This window comes from Tubulanus polymorphus, chromosome 9 (genome assembly GCF_964204645.1).
Source record: "Tubulanus polymorphus chromosome 9, tnTubPoly1.2, whole genome shotgun sequence".
Lineage (NCBI taxonomy): Eukaryota > Metazoa > Nemertea > Palaeonemertea > Tubulaniformes > Tubulanidae > Tubulanus > Tubulanus polymorphus.
In genome coordinates, this window is record NC_134033.1 from 6,708,752 (window position 1) to 6,721,382 (window position 12,631).

The 12,631-nt window shown below is 39.4% G+C and overlaps 1 protein-coding gene across 1 annotated transcript in view; it reads left to right on the forward strand.

The window, feature by feature from the left end:
* The first annotated feature begins 4,337 nt into the window (after window positions 1-4,337).
* Window positions 4,338-12,631, forward strand: part of LOC141910509 (uncharacterized) — a 32,015-nt gene continuing 23,721 nt past the window's right edge. The window contains exons 1-4 of the mRNA XM_074801199.1: window positions 4,338-4,454; window positions 5,389-5,497; window positions 5,995-6,183; window positions 6,679-7,095. Coding sequence (XP_074657300.1) covers window positions 4,338-4,454; window positions 5,389-5,497; window positions 5,995-6,183; window positions 6,679-7,095 — 832 coding nt within the window. The remainder of the gene's footprint in view (window positions 4,455-5,388; window positions 5,498-5,994; window positions 6,184-6,678; window positions 7,096-12,631) is intronic.

Consider the following 12,631-nt stretch of genomic DNA (forward strand, 5'->3'; position numbering starts at 1 on the left):
CTGACATGTTCTATGATTGTGGTGGGTTTCAAGGTGATTGGTTTTTGTATATGGTCACTAGGGGGCATTATGTATTGAAATTGTTAGATTGTTGAGCATTTGAAACCATTTCCCAAGTGGGCATGGTGTCCCTGGACCCCTAGTTTTCATTAATTCCCCGGTTAAACGACGTATAATCGATGCAATTGAAGGCATGACGAACCTCCCTCGATAACATGGTCAACTTTGTTTAAATTCAGCGAAAAACTGTTTTTGGCGGGAAAATTCTTAGCTCTTGGGTATAAATTGCGATGACCTCGATTGGGGGGCGTCGTCTCTACGAGCGAATGTGATTGGCTGGGATATACAGGGAATTTCGGCGCTACTAAGATAATTATGGGAAAGCCATTAATGGCGAATTTTGAATGCTCATTGCTGGTGAGAATATAATTATTTCACATATCGCCATAGGTATTGTTCTATTTTAATACCCGGTGATTGTGTTGATTGAGATTGCCAACGCTCACTACACAAGGCCTCTACGTGCGCGGGAGCGCTAACATTAGACTGTTGCACACACAAACAGGCGCTCATACAGACTAGGTGGTGCTGTAACGCTGCTTGGCGCGTGCACGTTTGGTATGATAACAGACTGGAATAATCGTCGTAGCAGAAGATGAGCGCTGTGTTTTCTGTTTGACAGAATTTGTAATAAATTGTAATTTCTTGTGACCTGAAAATACGAAGCAGCAAACTATAGGTATAGATCGAGGTCTGAATATTGTAGTGGTAAATTCCTGGATCTAAAACGTTCTAATAGTACGCCCCGTGTTTTAGCTTCTGCGGCCATACATTGGAAGAGGTTTCGTTTCCAAGACACAATATTCAGCCACCATGTTACATCATATGAATTTTATTTGAATTTTTTTTTTCATATTGTGAAAAATATTTTTTTGAAAATATAGAATAGTTTCCTTGCCGCACCTTCCTGCACCCTACGAAATTTTGGACATAGACCATAAACAAATGTTTATCTTTGGTCTTATTTGACTACAAAATAATTCTTTAAGAAAGATAAAATACAATGTAAAGTTCTAGAACTTTGAAGTCACGAATTACAAAGATTTTTCAGGCAATGCCCTTACTCCAAACAACCTCTAGCTTTCAAGGTAAACCACACTTTGACTCCAAACAACCTCTAGCTTTCAAGGTAAACCACATTTTGCCCATGGGCAATTTATTTTCAAGTTGTCCTTGACTGATTGATGACTTGAACTTTGGGACCTGACAACGATAGGAGATGACAAGTTGATTAAACTTTAAGTTCTATTTATTCCATTCCATGATGTCATTCGGAACTACAAAATATAATGTAACCCTTCTGCATAACTGTATCCTAGAGACTCGACATCTAAGTTATAACTAATTTAGCATTAAATATATATATATATATATATATAATACCAAGAATACTATTAATACTAGTAATTACTGATAAGGCTAGGAATCGCAGTTAATTAATGATAGTAATAAAAATGATGAATTTTAGCTTACTCGTTGCCAGCCTATATTTCATCCAGTTTGTATAAAAGCAGAATGTCAAGTGACCAAATTCTTCATAGTATACAGTATTACTCACACATACATAATAGCTCATAACTGCACAAAAGACCATATGACCATTTAATATTCAATATTGTAAGTTCACCCATGCAATCCAATAATCCAATTCAACACTGATATCTTTTCATCCAGGTCATTCTAGTTGTTCATCCGTCGTCCCTCATCGAATTGAGATTAGCTACCCTGGTATATTGCTTGCGCAGAGCCGTCCCTATCATCAATTATTTTAACACTTTTACAACCGACAACTTGCTTTGTCAAAACTTTAATGAAGGACCTTTGTCCCAGCTTTTGTGTAATTTTGATTAGGCATACTGGGTCTGTCAGCAAATTTAGCATTTCATGAAATGAGTCTTTAAGCTGATTAACTAAATGAGTTTCCTGAACTCTGTGAAATATTTACAGTCCTTAACCAGTGTGCGCTGATTCCCAAGCTTAATATCTGATGAATCAGTGAAATATTAACAGTTCTATGGCTGAAACTGAGTCAACTGTAATGAGACAGGGTTCGCACACCTCCTGGAATTCCTGGAATTTGAGCAAAATCAATTTTAGGACCTGGAATTCCTGGAAATTCAGGGAAAACTTTTGGAATTTCAGGATCTGGTCATCTGTTATTTCTGTAGTCTCTTTTTCAAAGTGTGGTCTTGTGCAGGTATGATTCGTGAAGTGTTACAATGTAAGTGTTATAGGCCTATAGAGCACCTGGTTCAAGTCTTCATACCCAGCTAGTAAATTATGGACATTTAAAGTTTTAAACAATACTACAATATACAGGTATGTGTTTGGGTAAATGACCAAGTCTGTAAACCCAGGTCTACCGTTTTAAGAGTAGGCCTATCAATTAAGCTTGAATAGATAAAATGATAGAATTATAACAGTGATTCCTGCTGGGGTTCCCTCATGTTTTAATTATCAAATAGGCTAGTTGGCCTGCTAGCCGTTTGAGGTTGGTAACACAGCTCATTTTATGCAAGACCCTAAACATGGATATCTGATTTCGTAGTAGTGACGTTGGAATTTCAAGACCAGAATCAACGTATATTTTCGTGTTTCAAAATTGTACCTGGGAACAATTTCCGAAATATTTTCTCCTGGAAAGCTGGAATTCCAGTTGCCCTGAGGTGTACGGACCCTGTGAGGGTACTTAATGAAATGATGTAGAAAGTATTCTCCTGTTGTCGGTGTGACAGGGATTGCCTTCAATAAAATCTGTATAGTTTACTATGTAAGTAAATTTGGCCTATTTGGTTGAATAAATTATTATTTATTTTTCATGTTGTTTATTTTGTATTTGTTTACAGGAATGCGGGCATCATGAATACGCACAATTTTACACCGTCGGATCGAGGGGGCGACGACAAGGGCATTCGTTTGTCCGCGTCCACGCAGCCCCATATTATTCAACAATCCCTGCAGGCGAGTCTGAAACCTGCCTTTCAGGTAAACGAATACATGGGGACTTCTACAGGATATTGACGAATTTGAGTTCTGAATTTTCTCGTTTTATGGCACTGGTCGGAAGGGGATATTCATTTACAATAAAAGTCTCTCGCTTCAAGTTTTTTAACAGGGCCCAGGACGATTCCTTAGACTCTTAAATGGAAAACGATTAGGTGTGTTGTTACTAAACGCTTTCTGAAAGGTTTGAAGCAAGAGACTTCTATTGCAAGAACCAAAGCGTTTTTAGGCAGACTTAAGGCCCCTGCACACGAGCCGAAAACTGTGTAGGCAAACGGTGCAGCACATTTTTCGGCTCGTGTGCGGAGGCCTTTTCGAGCGCATTTTGTCGTTCACCAAATATCTATCATGTTTGATATTTTTTGACGCAGCGCCAACTGGGCTCTCGTGTGTAGGCAACTCAGCGCTATTTGCGTTGCATTAGTCATCAATGCGCATGCGTCATTACTCAAAAACTGATAATAGCAGTGTTGAATTCGGATTAGATTTATGACATGAATATCACTTTCTGTTGATATGGGATTTAGATATAATGAGGACAGAAAAATTTCTATATATTCACATAGATTTGACAAGGGCAATGAAAAGTCGCAAGTAAATGCTAAGTTATGCAGGAAATATGGTTGTATAATGCACACCTGATTGCCACAGCTCCCTTTGCTGATCGCAGTTTTCGGCTCGTGTGCGCGGCCCTTTAGGTTCCGATATCCGGTACTCTCTAGTGCCGTCAAACGATAAATTCCAGAACTTTAATTTTGTCGAATACTTTTCTCTTGCAGTTATAATTATTGCTGTCTACCTATGACCCTGTACAACTCCCCTCTAGGAGTCTTGGGGGGATTTCTACTATAGGCCTAACCTAATCCTAATTTTCAATTTGTTGAAGAATAGGGTACCAATGCTACCAATTTTTCTGCTCTCAACTTGGTGAAATATTGAAATGGTGCCGCTGGGCAAAATACTTTTAAAGGCCTATCACATATTTATTGGTGAGACATTTTATATGAACTAACAGGTGACCACAGGCAGACGGTAGGAATTTAGGCCTAATCGGCACTATCAGAAAGCAAATAAGCTATCCAAACTTCACCAGAGACATTTTTAATTGAAAATGAACTAAAGTACCTAAGATATAAGACATTTCATCAGCATACTTTCAATCGTGTGTTGAATATCTGAAGAAGTGATGCATGCCCTGCTGCAGATAATGTGGTTGAACTATGAGAAACCCTTCCCAACACTGCATAGTGACGATGATAATCGTAAACTTGATAATGATTGGTTTTCAGGGTATAACTCACGTACCTCGTGCAGCGCTTGCGAAAACTATCACCACAACCACAGGAGGTAAATCTCATACTGGAAACATCATCGCAGCAAATTACACTAAGGTAATTCTGGGATATATTGTGTTATGACAGCGTGCGGGTTGTACGAAATGGTTTGAATTTTCGGTTAATAATGATAATAATAATGTGTCTTGCGCTAAATCCAGCAGAGCTGCTCAGATGGCTTAACTTACCAATCGCCAAGCCTTAATCAAATCAATCATCTCTCCTCAGTGAGATGTAGCACCGGAGCCACTAATAAGCGCTCCTGGAGTCATATCAGGCTAGACTTGAATTTACTCCTAGGTTGAGAAAGGCAATGTGGATTTAAATTTTAATAGAGTTAAAATCCGTACAAGACGTACAGGGGAGGGGAACGTGTAGAGCGTGTATACCTTCCTGAAGGGGAGGGTTATTGTTTATAGTACTTTCTTAGTGCACGAAACGCAATTCCCCACTCTCGGTCTTTCAGTTCACTTATACGGTACATCGTTGTCGGAGCTCTGATGAATGCCTGTGAATTTTGCTTTCTTAAAACCATGGATCCTAAAAAATTCTGTTTTACACGAAGGGGAGAGGGGGTGTCATTCGTAAAAGTATGTACGCAAATACCGTTTCTGAGAGTGTACTGGGTTGATTACCCGGAAGTCACATGCTTTATGCATGGCTGCTAACCACACCGCTCGCTCATAGTTGCTATTGGTTACTGCCTACAAAAATCAGTTTTCTGGTCAAGGGGAAAACCTTGAATGTGCCAATAATGGCCTGAGTGAGTTAAGGGATGAAAATTGAGATTTTGTTTCGAGTACCACACTAGGCTTGATTTATACAATTCTGATTATCTTCTCAGGATACGAGAACGTCCATTGTCAGTATCCCACGTCAAAGTATTGATTACAGGGACTGGTTCCCTCAGGTTTTGGAATGGGAATTTTTTTTCCAGGCCCTGGAAAAGCTGAAGCATCGTAAGCATTGAGGAATAATTTTCATTTTACAGGGAACTCCAAAAGGAACGATGTTAGTGAATAAACCTATCGCACCTGCGTCAGGTTCATTATCGGCTGGAGCGCATCTGATACCATCAAAAATACAAACTATCAAAACAGGTAACGTTCATTTTTTCAACCTTTTCTCGATCACTTCGATATCAATGGCCAGAGAACCATCGATGTAACTATGCCAATTGAGGATACAAGACATCAATTAAATTGTGACAATATATCATTCCACTGGCAAGTGAGGATCCACCAGATGTTGCTAGTCTGCTGTAGGACATCATCCAATGTGGCAATAGAAGATTCTACTTGTAACATGTGAGGACCCACCAGGTGCCGCTAGGCGTGGAGTAGAATATCAACTACTCTGGCAATAGAGGATTCCCTCGTGGCATAGGAACCACAGTGGCCCATTTAGTGTCCAGTAACAGTAGGATGTCAAGTTGCTGTGGAAATTGTCACGCCATGTGCTAGTGCTTTTGTTCTCTAAAACGATTACATGTGATGCGAATTGATAGATTGTAAATTTGTTATTGCTTGTCTTCATTAACAATTCTACAACGTTTCATTATTTATGAAAAGAACTTTTTTTGTATGTGTTGTTACAGTGACCGGTGTACAACCTGTTGGTAGTCACAGTTTAGGTGTGAGTTCTACGATCACACAGGCATCCGGGCATCATCCCAGTCCTTTGAATATGGCTTCGATAATTCGAGGAGTGCAGTTACCTCCTCAAAGAGTCAGCACACCTCCCCAAGCTCACAGTTTCCAGACTCATTTATCTCATGTGCCGCGAGGTAAGTAGTTTGAAGTTTAAAATGTTTTTTATGCCACCGAGACCCCCTGCCATAGTCTCAAGGATTAAACCCGTTGACCCTCAATGATGTGCAAGTACTTTCACACAAGTGGAGGGTTAAGCCATTGGCGTTTATGTGCTTCTCTTGTGGGGTTCAATTTTACCCCGGACTCATCCATTTCCACAGTTATGCAGGTTTAGTTTGACTTTAGACCCACTTCCACAGTTGTGGGAATTATATTTGTTTCTGAATCCAGTTCAACGGAACTTCTATTGGTGTGATTTGATACTGGACCTGGTTCCACAGTGGAGCAGGTTTAATTTGATAGAGTGCCTCAATTGTGCGCGTCTAATTTCACACTGAATCCAGTTCCACAGTTGTACATAATTGTTAGGAACGTATTGGGCTATTTTTGGCTCAATGTTGCGGAAGCGAACTTCAAATGATATTAGTGAGTAAGATATGAACTTTCTTTTTTCGTGTCTTGGAAATTAGGACAAGCTGCTGCGATCAATGCTTTAACCATACCAAAGCCTGGAGGGATGACTGCCGTGCTACGAGCACATGGGCATCAAATAACGCATGTTACCACGACACCGTCCGGTGTCATGTCATCATTGTCATCACAGTTACAAGGTCGTGCGCCGTTGATCTCGTCACTGCGCCCGGGCACGCCTCCGTCAACGATCACACCACGGCCCGGATCACCATCTGTCGTCGCGCATGGTACGCCGACATCCGCTGTGCAGATTACGATACAGCCTCAACGCACTGCCGGTGTCGGTGGGGCTGTCGCAACTCATAAACCAGTTCACATACCGCAACAGACGCTCGCTCAAGCTCAACAAAAGGTCGTCATGGCGACGACCGTTCCGCAACAACAGCTCGTTGCTGATTCTATGTCTAAATCAGGTATTTTGAATTTCATTTTTGAAGCGTTAAGATTCATGTACAATTTATAAGCAGAATGTTTGAAAAAATCTGATTTTTCAGAAATCGGCCATATTCGCACTTTGGATGTGTTCAGATTTCACTCAAGATATTCTTAATTGCAAATAACTACAAACACTAAACATCAGACATTTTAATCAGTATATTTTTCGCTCGCATTAGCCTATGTCAATGGTCTGGCCGATCGATAATCATTCGTATGCTTAATACACTACGCTCTAAGCTTTTTTTAGCACACTCAAACGCAATTTCAGTAGTCTGTAATATCACTACTAATGGGCGAATTGAACGAATTAAGCGAAAATATATTTCGTAATTTGTTTTTGTTGCGCAAAGTTGAAAGCCTTTGGTTTCATATTTTTGAGAAATTAACCAAAAAGTGAAAAAATTTCAATTTATTTGAGCATGTTTTTTATGCAGCATCTTTAATTGTACAAAATTACAAATGTGAAAATTCAATGCTATTTGCGTCGAAGAATTTTATCTCGTCAAGATCTGACGCATTGTTCAGTCATTATGGGCTTTCAAAGACGAAATCCCCCAAAATCTCGGTTATTGCTTGGTACCCGCCTCCGTCCGTCTGTATAGCGTCCGTCCGTCCGCATGAGCTTGTGAACGCGATTCAAGAAGAGCCGTTGATTGCAGGACTATGATATTACGTAGTATGATTACCCTTAGGGAGAGGATGTGGCCTATTGATTCTGGGGTCCAAGGATCAAAGGTCAAGGTCACTACAGGTCATTCATGTGAAACCTTGTGAACGTCATTCAATAATAATGTTCGCCACACACGGCTGATTCACTGATGATACTGATCAGCTGATAGCATCAAATTTTTTAAGAGGAGTCTGATATTTACGTACGACTGGAATAGTTGTTTTATCATCATATTGACGATAAAACAGGGTTTCCAGCGGTCCTTCCTAGTCCTTCATTGTCCTTTTATAAAAGTATTGGGCAAACATCATCTTTGTCCTTCTTTTTGACTCTAAGTCCTTCTTTGGATGAAAAAGTCCTTCCAAATTTCATTTTTAGGCCAGCCGTAGGCTGAGCTTATTACTATACAAATGGAGCGAATTTAAATGACATGGTTTCCACACAAAAGGCTCTTTTGCTTGCCAAGTGAGGGCATATTCGAACAAATCACGTATTTAAGCGTAATCCATTCTCGGAATCGTAGCGAGCAGAATTTTGAAATAGGCTTTCATAAAAATGTTTTCTGCATTTTTCACGAAAATAAAATCGGGAAAATTTCAATTTTTATCAGCCAATCAGGAAGTTGTGTCTTCCCTGTGATTGGTTTATCTAAAAATATCAGCAGCTGTTCACGTGAATTATCGTGATTTCATTACTGGCGCTTTTGCGCATGACGTCATGTATCAACACGCGACAATACTTCCGCGTTCGCTATGTGTTCGCTGATTGGCCCATTTACTGGGAAATTCCACAGAAGCCTAATGTGGTTTGTTACAAGCGCTGTGATTGGCCCGACCCGATTCTGGCACGGCTTTAGCTTAGTGGGTTCGAATCCCTTGACGGGAGAAGATGATGGATCCTATCGATGCTTTCAACAAATAAGTTTCCCGGTTGGGCAGCTGCGGATATCTACCGAAAGTGTTGCAGTTCGATATTTCGAGATTTTTGAATTTTGGAGTGATATTGAAATCCGGTAAACACCGGCGGTAGATTGTGAAAACCCATTGCTTGATATTTGTACTACTTAATCAACGAAAAGCGTCGGGGCCGCGCCAGGAGTTTTCGCGATTCAAGTAGCTCAATAGCCTACTTCTTCGTGTTCGTCCACCTCCGCAATTTTCACTCCGCCGATCTCTGACACGGCTCTGTCGCCGTCAGCGCTGTGATTGCACTATTCGTACCACCAAAATTTTTTATTTCTTTATCAGGGAGGTCTGGAGAATAAAAAAGTCAAAATTTGGATATCACATAGGCCTGATTTCATCGAATAAGTCGACCATGGTCGTTACGTTTCCGTACTTATTACCACCTAAAACCGTCTGAACAATTTTGTCACAACCAACATTTCGTTTACAGAAATCAGGTGTTCACGTGAACCCGCGGTATCGTCTATTGTTTTACTTCCGGGTTTTATTTTAAGATTTAAAATCGTATTTCAAGATCGATTTCTATGAAATCTTTAGTTGATTTGGTGTTTGGGAGGAATTTTTATTTGCTCTACAGAAAATTCATCCTTGACAATTGCGCAAGGTTCGCAAAAAATTTCTTTTCCCAAATCGAGTGTATGAACTTGATATGCTAATTAGCCATGTGCTCGAATTGCAAATTCAATCAAATTTTATTCTGCCAAAAAAAATGTTAAATCCAATTCGCTTTCCGAGAGTTGATGGTATGCTGCATGGAACAAAGTTGTTTTGAGATGGGTCTTGAAGCTATTGAGTCGAGAGATAACCATCTAGATAGTTCGTGAGAGTTCCAAAGTTTTGAAGACGCTTCAAGGTAATGTCTTGATATTTGGTTTATATGTGTATCTACCCTAGACACATCTTCAGGCCAAAAACTGGCCCTGTCAGATTCAAGATGGCCGACTGGCAGCCATTGTTGTTCGCCAAAATCAGCACTTTTTACACATTTTAGAAGTTTTCGAGGGAAATTTTGAAGACACTTTTATCAATAACCTTGATCATTCGTATATATTTGTATCCCCCAAGGGCCCATCGGCATGAGAAAAATTGGGTCGATCGGACTCAAGATGGCCGTCCTGTGACCTTTTTTGTTCCCAAAAATGTTAATTTTGGCCTGAATTCTGAGTCCTGTAGCTTTCTAATGGTGTGCCATTTTTCATTGCAATTTGTAATGGGTATTCTTTGGAAAAGGATCTTTTATATCCGAGAGGGTATTTTTGACCAGGCAATTATGACGCAATTGGCGGCCATCTTGGGGTCATCAGTACTCATTCATAGATGGAAAAAAAGTTTTGCCACATCATTTTGATACTTAAGCATATTTTGCTACCATAATTAATTGGAAAGTTGTAGCTCATGACATGTTCTATGATTGAGGTGAGTTTCAAGCTCATTGGTTTTTGTTTATGGCCACCAGGGGGCATGGAACAATACAATAACTTAGTATTTCTATATTACATTCGTACCTATGCATATTTTGCTACCACAATAAATTGGAAAGTTGTAGCTCATGACATGGTCTATGATCTTGGTGAGTTTCAAGCTCATTGGTTTTTGAATATGGCCACCAGGGGGCGTTGAACAATACAATAACTTAGTATTTCTATATTACATTCGCTCCTGCTGTCTGTGTTAACACACGATTGTACTATGTAAATGACATTGAGTGTATATTGATAAATATAACCCACAGATTACATCATTTATAAAAAGCAAATCTGACAGGCTGGCCATTGTTAGTACTTAGCCAGTTCAATTGTCAGTAGGATCAATTATAGGCCTACAGGAAAATGAAATGGAATTAGCCAGGAGTTTGACTTGCATCCACATGGCTAATTAAGTTAATTAGTTGTCTTTATAACACCTCACTGTTGAAAAAGGTCTCTCATTCAGATGAGTACAAGAAAGTGTTCATTCATTGAGATGAACAAGTATTTTATGCAAATTCAATGGGCTGAATGCAAGAGATTAGGGACCTCTTAGATTATTTGTTCCAAGGAATAAATATAGTTAATGGTTTCTGTCCTGTAAAAATCATCAATTACTAAATGGTATGAAAACAGGGGTAGTTGAATAGTTCTAAAAAGCAGTCAGCACTGTCCTGCCTTGAAATGAAGCTGCTTCAAGATGCCGGGCAGATGCAAATTCAATGAGTCATTTAAACGATGGATTGTTAAAACTGACAGTGTTCATGAAGCGAGATACACTTTGCAAAACAACCCTCAATATTGCCAGTTCTGGGGTGAAGACTGACGGTGAAAATGCTTTCTTAAAGCCCGCCGCACACTGGGCGGTTTAAGTCGCCAATAGAAAGATTTTAAATCGTCAATCTCTTTTTCAATCAATTTATATGACATCGCCGTCAGACGTCAGTGACTGCACATTAGGTCGCACGTAACAACGATTCTGAGCGAAGATTTAAGCTTGCCTGCCTACAGCAATTAGTACTATCATGAAATTATTAAAAACCATGTCAGTCAATATATTTTATTTCGTCTGTAACCGACACTGACCTCAAATTTGCATAGACTTGGGAGCTTCGGTCCTAATTGAGCCGTATGATAATGAAAAACCTCCGATGAAACCCAGGCTCTCACTTTGCCGGGTCACTCATAGTTTTAGTTGTTTTATATGTCATTCTAGGAATGTACTAGAGTTATGAATATTGATTTGTTGAGACAAAAATTCCCAAAATCCATTTTTCGAAGATTTCATTCTCGTTAAAAAGTCATTTATCGCTGACCAAAATTAAGTCCTTTTTCATATATTTATTACCTTCAGTAGTCATGAAGGTTATTAGATGGTAGTGAGTCGATGACGTCATTTTCGTGTCGCCACTTACAACTTGTTGGTTTGAGTTCAGAGGAAGATTTGTCAAACGAATAAATACTTTAATCTAATTAATGCAGAGTGTGAAATTTCGCTTTTAGTAAATATTTCCCTAAATTATTAGCAAATGCCGATAGTAAGACCGTGGAAAAGTTTTTATCGTTGAATGGGCGAATTACAGCGGCAGAGTGCACCTACAATAAGGCGGAAATAGTTCCATGTGAAGACAAAGCTTTCAAATGATTAGACAGTCGGAGGTGGTTTATCAACTTTTTTCAACTATAATGCTGTTATTTTCCCAATCAAATTGCTAGATTTCGATAGTTTCTCATAAGTCAACACTTCTAATTCAATGTGATTTTGATGTGTGTAGAGATACATCGTGACTAGCGTATTGAATGGCGGCGCCATGTTTAAGCTGTGCGTCGATCGTTGAATAGTGGAATTATAGGTTATATAGGTTATAATTATCTTCATAAGTTTATTAAGGGTTAGTGTCAACAAATGGTCCATTACAGTCCCTCAAATTTATATGGAGAGATGCTCTTAACCGGCAAACCGTGGTCTGTTTCGTGTTATCGTTGGTCTACGTGACTGACCTTGCTCGAGCGTTCGCTGCCGGCGCGCTGCTTCAAAGTTATGAATAAAGTGGTATATAACTGATTGTTAATGACATACTACAAATAAACCTTTAAAGAAAGGTACCTAGTGTCTGACATTCTACTGAAAAATTCCGGCTTGATTCACCGCACAGTTTTTTCATAGTGAGCATTTTAGTATATGAATCAATTAAAATGATTGACAGACGCGGGTGCGGTTTTATCAGCTGTTGAAGACATTCGATGTAAACAATAATTTTAACCATGTGCGCGATGAAAACAGGGACATCAAACTAAGAATCCCTGAATTTTTTAATTACATGTGATTTGAATAGGCATCTGTGCTGGTTTTTCAAAAATTTGAATCTTAATTGACTCCTATTGCATAAGCCTAAGCAGTCAGGAACAC